Below are 21,938 nucleotides of genomic sequence, written 5' to 3' on the forward strand. Positions count from 1 at the left end.
ATATCGAACTCCAGTTGCCTTGGGACTTAAAATTCGACCTCTCTAGACTCTCTAAGGCTTTTATCTCCTTTCTTTTCTTATTTTCGGATTTTTTTTTTTTTTTTTTTTGGGAAAGGAAATGCCTTTTAAAGAGAGAGAGACTAGAGGACGAGATTGTACCAAAGTTTGAGATTTTTCTAAGGCAAGCTGAGTTTCTCTTGTGTTGAATCCTTCCGGGAACTTTTCCGGCAAATCGCAGGTCTCTGTCCTTGGTGACTGAAAACTGCGTCGTTCCTCTTTCTCTCCAACGTTTTTGACTTATCTGCATGTAAGACAATAGAAAACAAGAGTGCATGTGGTTTGAAAGAGGATTGGTTAAGGTGGGGAACTAGCTAAAGATGAACTAGCCATTCAGGATCAACAGAGAGTGGTAAAAGGATAAAGGAGTCCTGAATGTATGATTCGTTTCCCTGGTCTAATGCTTCAATGAGAAAATTAAGTCCAAATAAAACAGAGCTAGTGTATCCCTTCATCTAAATCAAAATCATTCAAATTCCTCTGGGGTACTTCGTTTCAAATGTGCTTAGCTACCGCCTAATCTAGTCCTAAATCATGAATGAGCAAGTCACTAGGAACAGTCTAAAGCACACAGTCAATTATCATTGATTCATGTTCACCATTCCCTTTAAAACGTATTTTTTTTTGAAAACCGGTTTTGAAAAACTTTGAAGAAAATGCAAAAAAAAAAAAAATGTAGATAATGCTAGACTCATGAAAGAAAAGTGGTTAGAAAGGGATGAAATCCTCCCCCAGACTTAAATCACACTGTCCTCAGTGTGAAACAAGTCAAGATTGGATGAGAAAAATGCATAGATAATCGAATTGGTAAGGACAAAGAGAACTTACCTGGATCCGGGATGCTGGTGGAGATGAACCGGATTCATTCGAAGGGGTTTGGGAAGGTGATTAGGTGGTGATGAAGGTGGTGGAGGGTGATGAATGAGGTGGAGGGTGATTGCTGAGGTGAAATGAGGTGAAAGCGGTGGTTTGGGTCGGGTTTGGATCTCAACGACCAAGTGCCGCGGTCAGGGCTGCACGACCGCGGAAAACAAGCACTTGGCCGCGGTCAGGACTACGCGACCGCGGCCGACGGTAGGTTTCCCGCGGTCCGAACGTCTGCGACCGCGGGGGCTTATATCGCGGCCTCTTCCCGCTTCTCCTTGGTTCCTGCTGGGCCGAGCAGTCAGGTACCAACCTTCTTTTTGGTTTTTTCTGGTTTTTTTTTTATTTTTATTTTTTGGCTTTTTTGTTTTATAAGAAACACCTGAAACTAAGAAAAAGAAAAAGATCAAAAGAAAAAGAAAGAAAAATTCTAAAGAAAACAATACCTAAATGGGTTGCCTCCCATTAAGCGCTTCTGTTTTAAGTCGTTTAGCTCGACTTTTGGTGTTAGACGTGACTTATTCCAATGAAGAAGACCTTGTCCTGAGACAAGTCTTTTTCGACATCTCCTTGCTTTGCTTAGCAGGTTCTTCGTCACTCCAAAGTTCTTCTTCAAACTCTTCTGCTGCAGAACGTTTTCCTGCTTTGCTGTTGTATGGAACAGCTTCTGTGAAGACATCTTTGTCGATATTAGCAAATGAAATCCTCCGGTTTGGCCAGTCCATTATAGCTCCGGAAGTTGCTAGAAAAAACCATCTCAGAATACTGGATATGTTGCATCTCTTGTTTCGACAATGTAGAAGTCGACAGGCACTATGCAATCTCCTATTCTCAAAGGAATTTCATGAGCTATTCCTTGAGGTGTTGCATTTGAATCATCAGCTAGACTAATCTTTGCTCTAGTCCTGCGCAGGTGTCTAATACCAAGTCTCAAAGCAATTGCCTTGGACATCATGTTAAGACAAGCTCCAGAATCACATAGCACTTTTTTTAAACATTTCTCCTCTAATAGAACAAGAGATAAGAAACTGACCTACACCTTCTATTTTATGAAGTGTTCGAACAGGTTTACCTCTTCTGGCATGATTGAACAAGTCCTCTATCTCAGGGATTGATTCTTTGCTTTCACAGAAGTAGTGGCCTATCATGAAGTCCTTGCAAGCTTTGGCAAACGTGATTCCTTCAGGTAAATTTCGAACCACATCATTGAATTCATCGAGCTTTTCTTTGCTGATTTTGTTGGTGTAGTGGCTGCACTCTTCCGGGTTTTTGAGGTGAATCGCATAGACAGCTGCTTCTGGTGTTGTCATGTATCGAGCTCTCATAAAGGATCTATGGATATCCTCTTTAGACTCCTTGCAGTACCTGAAAAAGACTTGCAAACGACCAAGTTTCCAGATTTCATCAAAGCTTAAATGAGCAGGGAATGACCTGACTACGTTGTTGAACTCTATTAGCTTCTCTCTACTGATGTTGTTGATGATCCATTGAATTTCTCCTGAGTCGTCTTCTGAGGAATATCCTGCGTTTGGATCTTCTACAAACAACCCATACTCTTCATCTTCAGAGTATTGCTCTTCATACTCATCTTCACAAGACAAAGCCATGTTGCAAGGCCATGACTTGTCCTCATCTTCAGATCTTTGGGTGCTTATGGAGCAAACCAGTTGTTGCTGAAGTGGTTTAGTCATCCCAGGAGGTGTACCAGATGTACAGATGCTTGCATGAGCTGAACGGGACTGTTTTGGAACGTTTTTACGGTTGGTCTTGACTGCAGGTGACGCGACCGCGGGGAAGCGACCATAGGCCGCGGGTAGACCCATCACGACCGTGGGGGAGCGTTTGTTGGCCGCGGTCAGAGCCAACGCGACTGCGGGAGTTTGTCTCCGAGCTGCTATGCTGCTGTTGCTTCCTCCTTTGCCTCCTGGGTGGTCTCCTGGGTCTTCTGGCTTGATGTACTTCCTCTCTGGACTTGAGTCTTTAGTTTTGGTTGCTGGAATCTGCTCTCCAAGTCCTTGCATGATCTCCTCAACCTTTTCTTCAACTTCATCAATAGCATAGACTACTTTGTCCATGGTTGAGTCAAGCTCTTCGGTTTTGTCGATGACTTTGTAAACCTTCTCTGAAACTTCGACTGTAAAGTCATAAGACTCGTTCTTAGCTTTGTTTAGGGCTTTGTCCACGTCATCAAGTTTGAAATCCAGGTCCATGACTTTGTTTTTGGTGTTGCGAAGCTCATAGTTGTGCTTTGCTTGCTCTTCTTCCATGCTGTTGAACCTGTTAGCAATCATAGCTGCATACTTGGTTGCACGTTCTTCTATTGAATTGACTTGTGAGGCTAGGTTATCGATTTTTTCATTGAAAAGTTTCGATATCCCATCAATCCTTTTGTTTAGAGCAGTTGTAGCGGTTGCTTGAGCTTCTATGAATTGTCTGATCACGCCTTCGAGCTGACTCAGTCTGTTGCTGAGCTGGACGTTCTCATCTTGCTGGAGAACCTGGTGAGGTAGGCGATGCATAGAGTATATAGGGTTTGCCATTTGAGGTGCGTAGGGCTCTTTCTGGAACGTTCTGTTGTCTTCGGGTTGAGTTTTTTCGTAGAGATCGCGTAGATGCTTCTCTCTGCGTCTGGTGGCTTGAGGAGTGTTATAGAAACCTTCCTCATAGTGTATATTTCGATTTAAAGGATCCATATCTTCTGAAATGGAAACAAAATAACCGAAAAATGGAAAGTTGCAGAAAATGGGGTTCTAGAGTCGATTTACTAACCTTTCTCGGGGTTTTGCAGAAAAGAAAACGTGTGTTTTCCCCGGCAACGGCGCCAAAAATTTGATGTGTGGTGTGTTATGGGTGTCAAGTTTTACCCTAATTGAAATCAATAGCCGCAAGTGCACAGCTGATCGATTGTAGTACTTAGGGATCGAATCCACAGGGAAGGAGGATCTTTTCCTGCAAAAAGCCTTTGAAATAAGTTAAAGTAAGGAAGTCTAAAACAAAAAACGGTTTTGTGGGGGTTTGGTAGTGTGTTTAAAATCTAAAAACGAAATATTAAAAGAGAATACGGAAATTAAATGACGTAATAACTAAACTTAACGAAAATGACTAAAAATGATAAAAACGGATATTCTAATGCTTAAATGAAAATGAACTAAAAATGAAAGGCAATATTGAACTAAATCTTTAAATAAAATCGGTGTAAATCAATGGAAAAGAAAGCGTTGGGGTTCAGGGAAGTTTTCTCAGGGGTACGAACGATTCAAAACATTGCTAGAGAGGAAATTTTGTAAGATCTTAGCTTAAACTTTTCGAACTGGAGTCACGGACGTATGAATACGCCATTGTCGTGATCATAGACAACTATCTCTCTCAACCCTGACCAGTAGGTTTCCACTCTGGCCCTGGAAGAGAAGAGATGCATTATGTTTAAGACTCGTCCTAATTCACAAATCGCCCATAGGTAGGTTTCCACTCCTATGTTTGTTTTGCTCTCCCAAACTAGATCTGATACCTGATGAACACTTTCGTGTCACCAAGCATCTGGATCAGATTGTAGTTCATGACGCTACTCTCATGCAGTAAAAACGAATTCAGAAGAAAAAGTTCTAAGATTCAGCTCAATAGCCAATGGAATCCTCACCGAACATATAAATCCCCATCGAAAATCCCTTAATCCCAACAATAAAACTACTCAGACATGATGAACGAATTAAAGACATAATACTAAGAAGTAGAATAGAAACCGAAATTGAAAAAGAAAGAACAAGGGTTCAAGAGAACAAATCTCTCTCTCCCTAAAAGCTAAAGCAAAAACAATGAAAGTATGAAGTAAAATAATTCGGTTCTCTAAGGTTACACGATTTCTAGGGCTCCTAAGACATGTATTTATAGTGCTCAAGACCTCTCTAGACGTCACTTAGGGTTTCTCCAAATGTGGGCTTCAGAAATGGGCTTTTTGGGCTCGGAGGTTGAAGGCCACGGTCGGGACAAGTGTGACCGCGGTGGATGAGTGGTTTGCCGCGGTCGGGATGCTCCTGACCGCGGGAAGTGTTTGTCGGCTGGTTTACGGGACATCTTGCTCTTCGCGTATCTTTTGATTGAACCGTTGGATTGCCAATCTGTAAAGTGCACTGGAAAGCTGATACTTCCATCTTTAAGATCTCCAAATTTGAGCTGGATCAGACGGTGAGAAGGCCTTCAATCAGGGGTGAACTTCTGACGGTTTGACTCTGAGCTGAAATCTGGTTTTCTATCCATTAGTTAAGCTTTTCCCTAAGTTACCTGAAAAGAGTCTTGGAACTACAAATACTAGAAAAACGTGATAAAAGTACTTAAAAGCAATTAAAAACATAGAAAAAGTATTTCAAAACGATCCATAAAAGTGGTCAAATTACGGTGTTATCACCTCTCTTGATGAATTCTTAAGTGGCTTGTATCACAAACCAATGTAGTTGGATTAGCACACTTAAGATTGCCCTGAATGGTGTGTAGTAGCTTGTGAAAAGCTTGCTTGAACTTCATTGCTCTTGATCTCGTCATTGGACCAATCGGAATATGCAAGTCTTTGTCTTCGTCTATACTTGCTTCCTCAGGTTTCAGCTGCTCTTGGTCTTCATTCGATTCTGGTTCAGGCTCTCCTTGTTCTCCTTCAATCTCCTCAGTTCCTAAGCTGGTCTTGATCATATCATCCTCTCCCACTTGAAAGGGATTTGTCCTCAAATCTGTATCTTCTGCAAGAAAAGGAACTAAGTCAGAAACATTGAAACTCGAACTCACAGAATACTTACCTTGAAGGTCCAGCTGATAGGCATAATTATTGATCTTCTTGACGATCTTGAAAGGTCCATCGATTCGCGGCATGAGCTTAGACTTTCTTTCATTGGGAAATCTGTCTTTCCTTAAGTAAATCCACACCATCTCCTTCTTCAAAGACCATCTCCTTTCGGTTCTTGTTTGCATGCTTGGCGTAGTACTTAGTTTTATTGTCAATGTTGATGCGCACCTTCTCATGGATCGTTTTCACTAGCTCTGCCCTTTTCTTTCCATCTAAGCTAACTCTTTCACTCAAAGGTAAAGGCATTAGATCCAAAGGTGAAGTAGGATTGAATCCGTAAACGATTTCAAATGGTGAGAACTGAGATGCAGAATGCTTAGCATGATTATAGGCGAATTCTACATGTGGTAAACATTCTTCCCAAGTTTTAAGATTCTTTTTAATCAATGCACGCAACAAGGTGGACAAAGTTCTATTAACTACTTCAGTTTGACCGTCAGATTGCGGATGACATGTGGTAGAGAAAAGCAGTTTAGTTCCTAGCTTAGGCCAGAGAGTTTTCCAAAAGAAACTAAGGAACTTAGTATCTCTATCAGAAACTATAGTTCTAGGCATGCCATGCAATCGTACGATATCTCTAAAGAACAAGTTAGCAACATTCATGGCATCATCGGTCTTATTACATGGAATAAAATGAGCCATTTTAGAGAACCTATCTACAACCACAAAGATAGAATCCTTACCTGTCTTGGTCCTAGGCAATCCAACTACAAAGTCCATAGAAATATCGTGCCATGGATGCAAAGGAATAGGCAAAGGAGTATACAAACCGTAGGGTTGTTTCTTAGCCTTGGCTTGCTTGCAAGTAACACATCGTTCACATGCCCTCTTGATGTCTTTCTTCATATGTGGCCAATAGAAGTGTTCTTGGACTGTACTTAGAGTTTTGGCAACGCCAAAGTGACCCATTAGTCCACCTGCGTGAGCTTCATTGACAAAAAGATCTCGAATAGAAGAGTTAGGCACACATAGACGGTTTTCAAAGAACAGGAAATCATCAGCTCTATAGTATTTCCCACTACCAAACTTCTCACACGAAGCATATATATCTTTAAAATCAGCATCAGTAGGATATAGACTCTTAATGTGTTCAAAACCGAGCAGTTTGGTCTCTAAAGAGTTCAAGAGAACATACCTGCGAGACAATGCATCGGCTACCACATTATCTTTACCTTTCTTGTACTTGATGACATATGGAAAAGTCTCGATGAACTAGATCCACTTAGCATGTCTTTTGTTCAGCTTCTGTTGGCCTTTTAGATACTTGAGGGACTCATGGTCAGTGTGAATGACGAATTCTTTAGGCCAGAGATAGTGTTGCCATGTTTGGAGAGCTCTCACAAGCGCATACAGCTCCTTGTCATATGTAGGGTAATTCAGTGTAGCTCCTCCAAGTTTCTCACTGAAGAATGCAATGGGCCTCTTTTCCTGCATAAGAACAGCACCAATACCAATACCTGAGGCATCGTATTCTATCTCAAAAGTTTTAGTAAAGTCAGGGAGAGAAAGCACCGGGGAATGAGTAAGCTTATCCTTCAAAGTTTGAAATGCCTCTTCTTGATCTTGTTCCCATTTGAATCCCACGTTTTTCTTGATAACCTCAGTGAGGGGAGCCGCTAGAGTGCTAAAGTCCTTGACAAATCTTCTATAGAAACCCGCAAGTCCATGAAAGCTTCTTACTTCACTAACAGACTTTGGACTCGGCCAGTCTTTAATAGCTTTGATCTTGTCCTCATCAACCTTGATTCCATCTGCACTCACAACAAAACCTAAAAAGACAAGGTTATCTGTTCCAAAAGTGCATTTCTTTAAGTTCGCATACAAGGTCTCCTTTCTAAGCACTTCTAAAACCTTTCTAAGATGCTCCACATGTTCATCTAAGCTTTTGCTGTAAATTAAAATGTCATCAAAGTATACCACAACAAAATGACCTATATAAGCTCTAAGAACATGATTCATCAATCTCATAAACGTGCTAGGTGAATTGGTTAATCCAAAGGGCATGACTAACCATTCGTATAAGCCCTGTTTAGTCTTAAAAGCAGTTTTCCATTCATCACCCTCTTTCATTCTAATCTGGTGATATCCACTCTTAAGATCTACCTTAGAAAAGATGCTAGAACCATGTAATTCATCAAGCATGTCATCTAATCTAGATATAGGGTGTCGATACTTCACCGTGATATTATTGATGGCTCTACAATCTACACACATTCTCCAGCTGCCATCTTTCTTTGGAACAAGTAAAACAGGAACTGCGCATGATCTCATGCTCTCACGAATGTGTCCCTTGTTCATGAGCTCGGTGACTTGCTTTTGAAGCTCTTTGGTCTGCAAAGGATTAGTCCTATAGGCTGGTTTGTTCGGAAGTGAGGCTCCGGGTATAAAGTCAATCTGATGCTCAATGCCTCTTATTGGTGGTAAGTCCTGCGGATTCTCCTCCGGAAATACGTCTTTGAATTCCTGCAGAAGTAGTCTTATCTTGCTAGGAATATCCTGCGTAGGCATATTTAGGTTAAAGCATTCTTTGAAAACTAGTAAATAGTTTGGGAGTTGACTTCCCTTTGGTTTGGTGATCATGAGGCTTGTTGATAGAGAGTTTGTAGAGGTGGTTTGCACTTTGTTCTTCTTCATAGCGATCTGGTCCTGCTGAACTTCTTGAGGAGTTAAGGGAACCAAAGTAGTTTTCTTGCCGTGATAGTCAAAGGAATAACGGTTTGTGAAACCATCGTGCATAACCCTTCTATCTGATTGCCATGGTCTTCCAAGTAAGATATGCCCCGCATCCATAGGCAAGACATCACACAGAATCTCATCCTGGTATTTGCCTATCGGTATTAGCACCATAACTTGATTTTTGACCTCCATTTCTCCAGCCTCATTTAGCCATTGTAGCTTGTAAGGTTTCGGCCTCTTCATTAGTTTCAAACCTAACTTTTTTACCATAGACTCACTAGCCACGTTAGTACAGCTTCCACCATCTATTACTAAGCTGCATACTTTTCCCTGCACCATACATCGGCTGTGAAATAATTTTTCCCTTTGCTCGTTTCCCTCGGTCTTGGTTTGAACATTCAGAGTCCTTCTAGTTACCAATAGTTCTCCTCGAGCAGGCATCTCTATTTGTTCCTCATCTTCAGACTGTTCTTCTTCAGTTTCCACTTCTCCATTCTCTTTAATGATCATTATCTTCTTGTTGGAACAGCTACTCGCATAGTGACCATACCCCTTGCACTTGTAACACTGAATATCTCTATTCCTGGAGGTAGTCACCACTTCTTTTCCTTTGACGCTCTGTTATTCACCCTTAGACTTGAAGAATGGCTTAAACTCCTTTTGGAAACTTGTTTTCTCATCCTTCTGAAAACTTGGCTTGTTGGATCCGTAGCTAGGTTTATAGTTTCTTCTCTTGAGCTGTTTCTCGAACATAATAGCCTTGTGCAACAGTTCCTCTAGTTCCACGTAGTGATGCACCTCTAATCGATCAATAATTTCTCTGTTTAATCCCCCCATGAATCTAGCCATCGTTGCTTCCCTGTCTTCACGAATATCAGATCATGAGAGTTTCCATCTCCTTGTAGTATTCTTCTACAGATCGGCTTCCTTGGGTTAAACTCTTGAGTTTGAAATGCAGTTCTCTGTGGTAATGACTTGGTACAAATCTTCTTCTCATGATCGCCTTCAATTGGTTCCATGATTCGATGGGATCTTCTCCGATTCTTCTTCTGGTTGTAATTAGGTTATCCCACCAACTTAGGGCATAGTCTTTAAAATCTGTTGGGGCCAGCATTATCTTGTGCTCGGTGGTGTAGTCTCGGCAGTTAAACACAAGTTCAATCTTCTTTTCCCACTCCAAATACTCTTCCGGATCAGCTGTGCCTCTGAATTCAGAAATCGTGAGCTTGAGGCTGCCCATAGGATCGCTAGACCTTGGCTTTCTTTCTTCTCTATCGCTTGCTCTTCTTCTTGATGAACGAGCTCTAGAGGAGTTGCTGTAGTATTGCTCCGAAGCCGAATGGGCACTGCTCTTTCTTGGTTTGTCCGAAACTATCTTCTCCATGTCAGATCTCATACTTTAAAACTCCCGCCGCATGAGAGACATCATTTGAGTCATCATAGCGTCCATCATAAGTTTGTTTGTCGATCCGCTTGGGTTCGCGGGGTCTTCTTTCTCATGAGCCGATTCCTCCATTGTACCTGTTCAGATGACAAGTAAAAGAATCAGTAAAAGAGCTCGAAGACTACACACGCTAGTTTAAAAATTGATCAAATTTGATACAGAACATGATACGACAATCGGACTTTGAGAAACCCTAATTCTCTCTATGAAATTTCTTTGAAATTCTGGATGACTTGTAATATAAACTAGAGAGATCAGATGCTAGAGAACACGATCCGACTAGTGTCACACAAATCGTCACGATCAAAATAGAATATGAAAAGTCATAAAATCGTTAAACACGAAAGGACACAACCTGGGTTTGGAGATTTGCTCTGATACCACTTGATATGATCCTAGATGAGGATCAAGCCCTGGACTACTCTCCAACGATTGTGATCTCGAAATTTGATGGTTTGGGGTATTGCGGAATGAAAGGAATGAATATGAACTGATGAAATATGGTGTAACTTGGGGAAAACGCCTTGATACTTCTAAGAGAGATGAAAGATCTCTTAGACTATCAACAGAAATAAAAGTGCTTGTAATGAAAGGATATAATCCAAATTCACTACTCAAGCTGGTGATCAAACGATTTAGAGAGAGTTTTAGAAATAAAAGGTTTGATAGATTGGAAAGAAAGACAAGAGCAATACATATAGAGTCTCGAACACATAGGAAATAACAAAGACAACTAAGACGATTTAAAGACTCAATGACTAAGACTTAGACTAAATTGAATTTTGAAAATAGGCTCCTCTCTTCCTTAATCGCATCTGGTGAACAAAATGGGCTAAGTTTCCATCAAGAGGCCTTTTGTAAAAGTGTTGTGAACAAGCCTCATTAAAAACCTTGTTTGGAAAACCCAATTGGGACAAAACCAAACGAAGGGAAAAAGAGCACAAGTCACAACACCTCTCTCGATGAATTCTTAAGTGGCTTGTATCACAACCAATGTAGTTGGATTAGCACACTTAAGATTGCCCTGAATGGTGTGTAGTAGCTTGTGAAAAGCTTGCTTGAACTTCATTGCTCTTGATCTCGTCATTGGACCAATCGGAATATGCAAGTCTTTGTCTTCGTCTATACTTGCTTCCTCAGGTTTCAGCTGCTCTTGGTCTTCATTCGATTCCGGTTCAGGCTCTCCTTGTTCTCTTTCAATCTCCTCAGTTCCTAAGCTGGTCTTGATCATATCACTGGGTGAGGCTCCCAGCTACCATCACTCTTGTTTCTCCACTCCCCTGGAACAACTCGAACTGTCAGAGACATCTTTTCTCACTGCACAAAATAATGTAAGTCTCTTAGGCAACTTAACAATTAGTCGATAAAACTTTTTCGTATTTAGCAATTATTTATTCATTACAGTTAACAAACGATTGAATATAACCTGGACCGTTATGCAGTCTTCTACAGGTCAACAACGCTTGAAAAAACTTTCCAAAACAAAAAACTGCAGTTATTACATAAGAAGAACAAACCTCTGGATAATTTATTGCCCTGAAAGAAGACAGTCATAAATAGGTAGAGGCGACGGAAGTCGCTATTATCCATGTTATATCTTCAAACCAGCTTTGTATTAAGTGGTGATGTCGGTTAATTTCAGTTTTTTTTATTGACGAAGCAAGTGGAGTCTCATCAACACAAAGAGGGGTAATCTTGAGAAAAATTGCTGACATGTGGTGGCCGATATAATTTTGAATGATCTTTGGTACATTGTTAATTCTTTAGTACACCTAATAGTATACAAAAAATGATCCTTCAACAATCTCAATTAGAGTTAAATTTATCATAGTGCAAAAATACATACTTATAATTTATAAACAAATTAGTAACACAACTTATGAGACACATAACAACACAATAAACGATGAATTAATGAATTCTGTCCATCATACATGTAGGAGAGATGAGTTTGTGTGTTAATTGCTTGTCAAAGATTCCACCACGCCTAACCTAATGATCTCCAGAGTTGTATACAGGAAAAACGATGTGTATCCTTCTTTAAGTTAGACTTTAATCTTATACAACGACCTCAAAGGTACTACAAGCTTCGCATGTTATGTACAAGGCCTTCAAATTATAGAGACTCTGCACACTGAACTCGGGTTTCAACCTACATCCTCTCTCGAGATGTTCAGCGTGCGCCTCCGCTAAACGTTCATGCAGAATGTTCAGGTTAACCTGATTGCAAAGAATGGAATCAGAGAACAAAATGCAAGGACAAGTTCGGTGCGTGTGGCTGAGAGCAACAAAGAGAGTTAAATGGCAAAAAATCTGCACCTCTTCGCCTCTGTTCAGCTGCAATTCACACATGTTGCAATAGATATGTCGGTGATTCTCCATAAGCTCTCCTTGCTTGCATATTGGACACCATATCTGGTTTTTCTCCTGACAAAAAAACATCGTACCATCTAACTGCTTTCTCAGGTTTAAGAAGATAAAACTACTCTGTGAAGAGAACCTACCGGTTCACTGTTTAATAGCATATGCTGAGAAACTAAGTTAGCCAAATAATCATCTTCCTCGTCTTCCCATGTTTCAATCTGAACATATGATCCTGGAAGAAGAAGTAACTCAACGTCAAAACCGGATTCCTTTTCACTAGAAATCCATGCAGACAAAACTAAATTGGTTTACCATTTATCGTAGTGTCTGATATCAAATCCTTGTAAAACATCTGCTGCATTTCTAGCAATATCTCTTCACTTTCACATTCATGAGCATCTTTTGGACCTTCATATTCCCATAGTATATCATCGGAGTCAGGAGTTACAGTCGGATTTCTGGACGAATACTCGATCTTTTTTAATTCATCAGAAACAATGTCCTGGAAAGCAGAACTGATAATCTCCTGAAACATAAAACCCAAAGTTATCGACAAAGATAAAGCAAATCAAGCTTCTTTTTGAGGCTGCAAAAAGAGAAACATACATTTTGATCTGAAGATTGACAACCAGATTGCCTCAGTTTCCACAGCAGACGGGTCCTCTCTTCTCTAACTCGTTTAATGCAACTTTCTCTGAGCTACATTTCAAAAAAAAAGAAAGAGCAAGAATCATAACACAGAAAACACCCAAATAACACATAAATGATAAAACACTAATCAGAAACTACTAAAAAACCTTTAAAAAACTGTCCTTCTGATCAAATATGAGCTACGATCAAAATTCAAACGAAGCAAAATTGATATTTTTTTTAAACCCAAGTCAGAACTATTAACATGTAACAGATACATTCAGGTGTAAAAATAAGAAACATAAACTGAAAGGAACCATGTGCTTCGACAAAATTGTATGTAAGCTACGAAAAAATTACAAGTAATGACGAAACCAAACAAATTTTATAAACTTTTCTAAAATCCAATTCAGAAATTACTAGAACAGATAACAGAGATTCAGGTATTGGAAAACAAGAAACTGAATGGAGAATCAAGAAGTAAACCTTCTGCTTCCTGGTAGAGTAATCGAAATCGGATTGGGATTTAATAGAAGCTCGTTTTGGAATCGTCGAAGCTGATTTTGACGATTTCTCGTCTACCGCATACTTTCCCTCCATCTGAGAAGGAAACAATGAACAGAAAGCAAAATTGAAGAGGGTACGAGATTTACAGGTTATCATCTATCAAGTACAAATCAGGTTCAAATTTTGAAAAACCGGCTTAACCGGCAGATTGGTTTTCCCGAAAAACCCTAATGAGTCTTACTAACAACGGCGTCGTATTGTGAACAGAGATATTTTTAGCTATTAAGTGAACAAAAAAAAAGAGTGTAAGGGAAAAAAAAATATCCGTAAACTAAAACCCCAGACTCAGAGAAAGACGTGAAGATGATAAAAAACCCAAAACCCTACTCTCCTTGTAAAATCATACTCTTCTTCTACCTTCTTCTTTCTTCCATTTCTCTATACTTCATTCTCTCTCAGTAAGTTTCTTTTCTTGTAGTTTTCTTGTTTTTTATTGGTGTGAAGTGACTGTTCTTAGTCAGCCATCATCATCATGATTTTGTTTCACCAATTTCGCTGAGACTAAGATTTGGGTATCTTCAATTCGAATGGTTTTTGTGAATTGCTTGCCTCTTTTGCTTCTAATTTCACTGTTACTTTTGTCGTATCACTTCTCAGGGTCTGTAGTGTTGCCATTTTACTGTCAAAGCTTCTTTGGGTAATCTATTTTTTGGGGGTGATTGTTTCTGATTATCCTGTGTTTACAATCGGATTCGATTTTGGGTTGAAGTATTAATTCATTTCCGGGAATTTTGGATTTGTTGTATTTAGAGTGGTGTAAGATCAAGTGCTGATCGCATCTTCTTGTGGTTTGATAGCTCTATGTTTTTTTTCCGATCAGTTTTGATGGTGTATTGATGGAGATTGCTTGATGTTGCAGAATGTTGAAGACGGATTGACTAACATGCGCCTGGTTTTGATACCTTAAAGAGTAGGAGAATTTGTGGAGTTTATTTAAGTGGAAATGAAGAGGAAATCGCCAGCGCAGCTTCAAGCTCTTGAGGAATTTTATCTAGGTTTGAAATCGTTTTTGATTTTTTAGTATCATACATTAGATGATATATTATTATTATTATTTTTTTCGAATCTTAATTTGATGATATATTAGATTTTGGGTTTTGATCATTTCGTAGGAGACATCTCTAGAAATGGCCTCTTGTGGTAGCTTTTTGTATATGATCTACCTTGGGATCTATTTCTGTCTCTGATAGCTATCATTATTTGTGAAAGCAGGTCAAATGTATCCGACTCCTGAGGAAATGGAGGAGTTGGGTAAAACTTTAGGGTTAACAGTGAAGGAAGTACGTGGATGGTTCAAGAGAAGAAGTAGACTGAAAGGCGGAAAATCTCTGCCGAATGATGGGTTGGGAGCAAAGAATCCTCAGTCATACAATAGTTCTCTCACGAGAAGTTCGACATCTTCCAGATGCAATTTTGGAGAAGCTGCTGAGAAAAGATGTAATGTGGGAACAAGGAAGGCCAGTTGTCAGAAGTTGTTGACTTCACAGCACATTTTGGCCAAGATTTTTCGGAAGGATGGTCCATCGCTTGGTTTTGAATTTGACCGTCTTCCATCTGGAGCACGCAAAGGTATAGTTTGGCCTATCTGCACTATGAACACCTGGGCTTTATTCTGTGGCAATGAAGTTAGTGCTTTCATATAAATTTTCATTTTTCAAATGAAAAATGTCCATGAATGGAGAATTGGACTCTGGATGAAGTCTAGTCTTGATTTCTGCATGACGTATTAAGTTATGTTGATTCTCACCTGGACTTCTTTCTCTTCTGCTAGCTTCTTGGCTGGATTCTTCATCTGTCGATCAACAGAAACAGAGAGTGGCAAAAAAGAGAAAGGTAGAGGATAGGTCTTCCTTGCTCTTTTATAAGGTATTATCACCTCTATATTCTAAGTTACTTAGCCTCTGATCTTAATTTGCTTCAGATTTCCGAGCTGCTGGATCACACCAGTCAGGATTGCGTTAAAAAGAATGCTACAGTGATGAAACATGGTATTGGGAAGGGTTTGATGACAGTATGGCGGGTAATGAATCGAAATAGTAAGGATGTATCTCCTTGCGTTGATTTATTTGATGATAGAGCAACATTACCTCAAAGCTCAGCACGTAATCCCCCATATCAAAAGATAAACAAAAGACAATTAGCATCAATACTGGTACTTTATTTTTCATAATTATGATTCGTTCTTTTTTTCTGTTGCCTTTTCCCTTAAACTTCTTGCTCACTGCAATTTACTTTCTTCAGAAGCAGAAACTGTTGCAGAAGAGGTCGACGGAAAGGAAGAAGTGTTCTATAAATAGAGAGGTAGCTTGATCATTATTTGAAACTTGTGATTCAATATAGTCACGTGCAAACAGAGATTTGACTCTTGCTGCAGGCGGAATTAAACAATGTTGACGCTCTAATGGCATTCAAAGAAAAATGTGAGCTTGCCGTGGACGGGGAGGAAACCTGCCAAACAATTTCGATCCTAGTGGATGACGAGGAGTTGGAGATGCGTGAGCGACAGGAGGGAGCAAATCCGTTGACATGTTCATGCCATCTTCCTAATAGTGGATCTCATGGTTGTTTTCTTTGCAAAGGTCTGTATGTCATTTGTCTAGGTTCAGTCCTTCCTGAAAGAGTTTTTGTTCAAGTGCTTTTGTTACTTGACCAGTGCCATGTGATTCTCTGACAGTGTTTTGTTGTTTCCAGATTTATTGCCTAAGTTTCCACCAAATTCTGTTCAAATGAGGGTGCCTTTTGGATTGCATCCGTGGAATTCTTCTCCAGAGTCTGTGAAGAAACTGTTTAAGGTGTGTAAACTGTCAAAGTTGGCAGTTGGTGATTTCTAAATGTGCTCTTAAATTACCTCTCATTGCCGACTTTCTTGGAAATGAACTTAGTACTTCTATTGACAGGTTGTCCATTTCCTTTATACTTATTCAGCAACTCTTGATATATGTCCCTTCACACTTGACGAGTTCACAAGAGCATTTCATGATAAGGTGATTCCTCGTCTTTGATACAGATGGTCAATTTCCTACCTTTTTTCTGTTGTGAAGGGAAATTGTTTCCACATCTCTATTACTCTCGTTTTCTCTTTCTGACAAATAATACATATTGCATTTCCTCTTTTTGCGCTTGCGTTTGAACCTCAGGATTCGTTGCTCCTTGGTAAAATTCATCTTTCCCTGCTGAAGCTGCTTCTGCTTGATGTTGGAACCGAGCTGCAAAGGGGATCATTTTCAAATTTGAGTATATCATGCAAGTTTCTAGCCCTGCTTCAGTCGGTATGCATTAATGTTGTGCTATTTTTGCCTTGCATGCTTCCCTTCCTAGATTGTTTTCATGAACACATAAGAGAGGAGCATTTCAGGACAGGTTTTGACGTTCTCCATGATATTTTCAGGTGGAGAGCCAAATTCTTATTCTTGATCTGTGGAAGGATTCATTAAACTCTCTTACATGGACTGAAATATTGCGTCAGATATTGGTTGCAGCTGGTTTTGGTTTCGCGAAGTGTGCTATTCAATCAGAAGAATTAAGTAAGGTGCTGATTCCTGCTCTTGTTGACTCTTATGATCACTGTCAGTATACTTTATTTGCTTGGCTATATTTTATGCAATACCATGATAGTACTCTTGTCTTTTTCTTTTGTATCAAATTTTAGAAACTAGCTTGTTTTTGTTTTGTTTTCAAATATGGATTAGTTACATATTGGATATTGAAGGCTCTGGTTTACTTTCATTTTGTTATTTATACCCACTTGTGCATGTTTTCTAGTGCTTTATTTACTTTTTTGATGCATTGTTGGTTAATGTTACCTTTCTTCTTCCTCCAGGAAAGGAGACTCATGAAAAAGTACGGCCTTCGTCTTGGAACATTAAAGGGTGAATTATTTAGAATGCTTAATGAGCAAGGCAATAATGGCTTGAAAATATCTGAGTTAGCCAATGCAGCAGAGGTAAGTTTTTTTTAAAATTATTATCAGCTCTATTTGTAAGTACACTGATTAATTTAGACTAACATGGATAGGTTGTCAACTTGTACTGTTCTGCTGCTTGCTGAAATCCTAGATTATATCTTATGGAATAGGCTGATGGCGATGGATTTTGTGTATGAGTTCATAATGATTGGTCATTTGTAGGTTGCTGCGCTGAATCTTGCAACTGCATCAGAAGAACGAGAGCGTTCAATATCTTCAACTCTGGCAAGTGATATTACATTATTCGAGAAGATATCTGATTCGACATACCGCGTACGTGTTAATTGTTTCTCTGAGGACCCTGACAAGAGCCAGTCTGATTCGGACGAGTCTGGGAGTGTTGATGATAAATCTGATGAATGCGCATTTAGTTCTGGTGATGAAATCGAGCATGTTTCAGAAAATCTTGCATTTCGAGTTAAGTATAGTAAAAGGCGGAAGCATAAAAGTAAAATGGTGGAAGTATGTAGTGAGATTGATGAAAGCCATCCTGGAGAACCATGGCTGTTGGGACTAATGGAAGGGGAATATTCAGACTTAAGCATTGAAGAGAAGTTAGATGTTATTGTGGCTTTGATTGATCTTCTTAGTTCAGGTTCCACAATCAGAAAGGAGGTAATCCCCATACAACCTAAAACTACCAACTCTTGAAGAGCTGAATAACTTTCTAACCTGCATCTCCAATAAAATCTTGGAAAAATGATTTTCGGTCCATATGATTTGTGCGGCTACGTGACTAAAAATTGTTTCTGTATATGAACTTAAAAGTTGACACCTTTCTCCTCTGAAACTTTAGCGAATGATACTTTTTTGTTTTGTTTATTGCTATATATACTTGGTTCATAGTTCTTACTTTGATCTTGCACCACAGGATCTACCGAGAGCTATGGTTGACTGTCCCCCTAGTATCTATAGTCATGGTTCTGGTGGAAAAATCAAGAGATCCTCCTCTAATCAGTACAGCCATCAACGCTTATCATGGGTCCATGGAGGAGAGCTTCATGGAACTAAAGAGCTATCTAAATCATCTGATTCGCACCCAGTTGACTCTTCGTCAAATGTTGGGGCCTTTGCAAAGTTGGCTGGAGATAAACGTAAAAATGTCCACCCTATGCAATCTGTATACCTTGGTTCTGATCGTAGGTTCAACAGGTACTGGCTTTTCTTAGGCCCGTGCAATCCGAATGACCCTGGTCACAGGTGTGTGTACTTTGAATCTTCTGAAGATGGTCACTGGGAAGTTATCAGCAGCAGGGAGGTAATGTCATTGTTCTCTTCCTGAAATCTTAATCACTCTGCTCACTAAGCTTGGTTAAATGGAAACCTTTATTGAAGAGATTTATAATTCTGTGCCCGACATTGTCCTTATTTTTTGTTTGGTGTAGGCTTTGCGGACCCTGTTGTCAGTTTTGGACGATAGGGGCACACGGGAAGCTCGACTTATTGAGTCATTGGAGAAACGGGAAAGTTTTCTTTGTCAAGCTATGTTGAGTAGCCATGTGACCCAGTTGGAGACGGGGCATTTCACAGATATAGTACGAGAGGATAGTTCTTCACCGGTTTCTGATATAGACAACAACCTATGTCAGAATGAGATTGCCAGTGATCAGTTCTCCTCGCAACATGCGGCAATAGTATTTGAGATTGGAAGTAAGCGGGAGAAAAGCCTATTATGGAGCCTTCTGCAGGAGTTTGATGAATGGATATGGGTTAATTTTTATTTGAATCTCAATGCTGTAAAACACAGCCGAAGATCCTACCTTGATTCACTTACTAGGTGTAAGAGTTGTCATGATTTGTATTGGAGAGATGAGAAGCACTGTAAGATTTGCCATGCTACATTTGAGCTTGATATAGATCTTGAAGAAAGATATGCGATTCATGCGGCCACATGCAGGAAGAATGAAGCCAGTGATACATTTCCAGATCATAAAGTTCTATCTTCCCAGTTGCAATCATTAAAGGCTGCAGTGTATGCCATTGAGGTCTGTCAATAGTCTCTTGCTTCATCTTTTTCTGTGAGCTTTAATTTATGTACTTTCTTTGTTTGTATTAAGAAATGGCTAACATTTTGCAGTCTGCTATGCCTGAAGATGCCTTGATTGGTGCATGGAAAAAGACAGCCCATAGGCTATGGGCCAAAAGACTTCGACGAAGCTCAATTTTGTCTGATATTACGCAGGTTTTCATTTTATTATACAAGCTCCCTTTTCTTGTGGCGCCTTATTTTCGTTCATATTGCTTGTTCTCTAAGTGCATGTTAATGCTAAAACATAGTCTGCAATATCTAAAGGTGATTGGCGACTTTGTTGGGGCAATCAATGAAGATTGGTTATGGCACTTTAGTGGTGAAGAGAATTCTAGTGCTTTAATGGGAGAAGTTATAACTAGCTTCCCTTCTCTGCCTCAAACAACTTCTGCGATTGCTCTCTGGTTGGTAAAATTGGATACCTTGATTGCTCCTTGTGTGGAAAAATCTCAACCTGAAAGGAATCGATGGTGCATGACCAGAAATACAAGTATGATGTACTTCTCTATTATCATTTGTTACAACTAAAGACACTTGTTTTCTGTTTCATCATTTAAGACTAACCATTTCTCGATTGCATATTTTGGTAATCTAGTAAATTAACGTAACTTGTTTTTGAGTTGATAATGCCTTGATTTGCGGAGTTTGTCTCTTGATCTTTGATATGTTTTTCGATGATTTGAGTTTTTCACTTATGTGGATTATTACATTCCAGGTCGGCGAGCGTTTAAGCAGTAGTACTCTCATCTGGACATCATGGAAGGCGATAGGTAGGCGGAAGATTGTATAGAGAGGAAATGTTTTGTTGCTACATTATCCAATAACATTGGAAAATTATACACTCCAAGTGACTTGATAAAATATGTACAGACATTTTAGGAAATAACAGGTTCACATTCAGTTTTATGTTTGTCTTCAATGATTCCTTAAGTTTTCATCATCTTTTGTCTCTATGGAAAAGTTGTTTTATGTTTTATTGAACATTTCGGGTTTATTTGTGTAAACTAAATCTTAATTTTGATTACCATTCTGTTATAATATAATATAATTAGATTCTGTTGAAAATGGATATGATTATCCATGTTATCAACTCATCCTTATTTATCCCTAAGGTGTACCTACCCCTAAGAATTTACATGCTTAAAGATTTACATGTTTACCAACTCACCATTATTTTATATATATTTTTATATTGTATAAATAAGGATGCAACATTAGAGAAGATGTGAATAAGATGAAAATTATTTCTCTTCATTTCTTTGCGTCTTCCCCAACTCATTCTTACTTTCACATATATATAATATATGGAGATAGTATATGGAAATGTATGTACACATAAATATATGTGTTTATTTATAACACGTTATCAGCAGGATCGATTCTAAATTCTCATATATTTGCAGGATCGATTCTTAATTCTCATATATTTGGAGGTAAGGTTTAATTTATGTTTAGTCGATCTAAAGTTTATATACTATTTATGGAAATGGAAAGGTAAGCTTTGTCTTCTCCGTTTACATATTATTTCGGGTTGATAGGCTCTGCCTTCCCCGAACCAATGATTTAAATTTATTTTCAATTTATTCTCAAGTTTACGAAATGATAGGCCTATGCCTTCACCGAACCGATTGTTATGATATGCTATGCCTTCACGATCATATGATATATGGTAGACTATGTCTCCTCATATCATAATTATGGAGTCGAAGGTTAAACCTACTCCTTGTTTATATTTATAAAATGGTAGGTTATGCCTTCACGATCAAATGATATATGGTAAACTATGTCTCCTCAGATCATAATTATGGAGTCTTAAGGTTAAACCTACTCCTTGTTTATGTTTATAGAGTGGTAGGTTATGTCTTCTCCTTATATAATTTATGTTTATATATTTAAATTTATTTATGGAGTGGTAGGTTATGTCTCCTATTTGTTTAATTTATTACATTTAAATTTATTTATGGAATTGTAGGTTGTACCTCCTCCTTGTTTAATTTATGTTTATACATTTAAATTTATGTATAAAGTTGAAGGTTAAACCTCCTCGATGGCTACAAAATGATGGAGTGGAAGGTTAAACCTCCATGATCACAAAATTACAGAGTTGATGGTTTAAACCTCCTCCATGATTTGAAAATGATGGAGTGGAAGATTAATCCTCCTCTGTATCTATATTTGTGGAGTGGAAGATTAAATCTCCTCCTTACTAATATTTTGGAGTAGAAGGTTATGGCTCCTTATTGATCATATATTTATGGAATAGAAGGTTAAACCTCTTCCGTGATTTTAAAATTATGGAGCTGATAGTTTAATCATCCTCTTTAATCAAATTTTATGGAGTGAAAGGTTAAGCCTCCTCCATGAACACAAAATAATGGAGTGGAAGGTTATGCCTCCTCCTCATTTTTATGGTAGGCTCAGCGTCTTCAAAACCTATGGAAGCTATACCAGGTTCATCTGGTTCAGTCAGATCTACACAAGTGTCCTGTTGCAGTGGAACATCCTTAATCCC

General features: G+C 39.0%; 2 protein-coding genes and 1 pseudogene across 3 annotated transcripts; 1 reads left to right on the top strand and 2 right to left on the bottom strand.

The window, feature by feature from the left end:
• Positions 1 to 5,319: 5,319 nt before the first annotated feature.
• LOC112082165 lies at positions 5,320 to 9,812 on the bottom strand (annotated as a pseudogene).
• Positions 9,813 to 11,682: 1,870 nt separating this feature from the next.
• LOC18030561 lies at positions 11,683 to 13,491 on the bottom strand. The gene is made up of 6 exons (XM_006414945.2): positions 13,353 to 13,491; positions 12,843 to 12,935; positions 12,549 to 12,762; positions 12,377 to 12,468; positions 12,192 to 12,299; positions 11,683 to 12,092 (listed from the first exon to the last, which is right to left on the bottom strand). Exons 1-6 carry the CDS (start codon positions 13,464 to 13,466, stop codon positions 11,931 to 11,933), a joined length of 783 nt encoding a protein of 260 aa, XP_006415008.1. The 5' UTR covers positions 13,467 to 13,491; the 3' UTR covers positions 11,683 to 11,930.
• Positions 13,492 to 13,697: 206 nt separating this feature from the next.
• Positions 13,698 to 20,402, top strand: LOC18030562 (homeobox-DDT domain protein RLT3). 2 transcript variants are annotated; one of them, XM_024149807.1, is made up of 18 exons: positions 13,698 to 13,831; positions 14,293 to 14,428; positions 14,643 to 15,002; positions 15,205 to 15,266; positions 15,355 to 15,585; positions 15,675 to 15,734; positions 15,808 to 16,012; positions 16,125 to 16,225; positions 16,331 to 16,417; positions 16,571 to 16,702; positions 16,822 to 16,962; positions 17,254 to 17,376; positions 17,560 to 18,012; positions 18,269 to 18,655; positions 18,783 to 19,382; positions 19,475 to 19,579; positions 19,691 to 19,916; positions 20,142 to 20,402. In XM_024149807.1, the coding sequence occupies exons 2-18, from the start codon at positions 14,377 to 14,379 to the stop codon at positions 20,162 to 20,164; spliced, it is 3,348 nt and encodes a 1,115-aa protein (XP_024005575.1). In that variant the 5' UTR covers positions 13,698 to 13,831; positions 14,293 to 14,376; the 3' UTR covers positions 20,165 to 20,402. The 2 variants fall into 2 exon arrangements, with proteins under 2 accessions (XP_024005575.1, XP_024005576.1); XM_024149808.1 differs by having other exon boundaries at positions 14,646 to 15,002.
• Positions 20,403 to 21,938: the final 1,536 nt, after the last annotated feature.

Source organism: Eutrema salsugineum, unplaced genomic scaffold (genome assembly GCF_000478725.1).
Source record: "Eutrema salsugineum unplaced genomic scaffold, Eutsalg1_0 scaffold_1, whole genome shotgun sequence".
Lineage (NCBI taxonomy): Eukaryota > Viridiplantae > Streptophyta > Magnoliopsida > Brassicales > Brassicaceae > Eutrema > Eutrema salsugineum.

Bases quoted from the DNA above. Each gene is read 5' to 3' on its own strand.
- LOC18030562 (XM_024149807.1), top strand. From the start codon at position 14,377: ATGAAGAGGAAATCGCCAGCGCAGCTTCAAGCTCTTGAGGAATTTTAT. The intron at 14,429-14,642 runs GTTTGAAATCGT...TATTTGTGAAAG, and splicing joins TCTTGAGGAATTTTATCTAG to CAGGTCAAATGTATCCGACT. The intron at 19,580-19,690 runs GTTTTCATTTTA...CAATATCTAAAG, and splicing joins TTTTGTCTGATATTACGCAG to GTGATTGGCGACTTTGTTGG.
- LOC18030561 (XM_006414945.2), bottom strand. From the start codon at position 13,466: ATGGAGGGAAAGTATGCGGTAGACGAGAAATCGTCAAAATCAGCTTCG. The intron at 12,300-12,376 runs GTAGGTTCTCTT...TTTTTTTGTCAG, and splicing joins TGCTATTAAACAGTGAACCG to GAGAAAAACCAGATATGGTG. The intron at 12,093-12,191 runs GTGCAGATTTTT...CTTTGCAATCAG, and splicing joins AGCTGAACAGAGGCGAAGAG to GTTAACCTGAACATTCTGCA.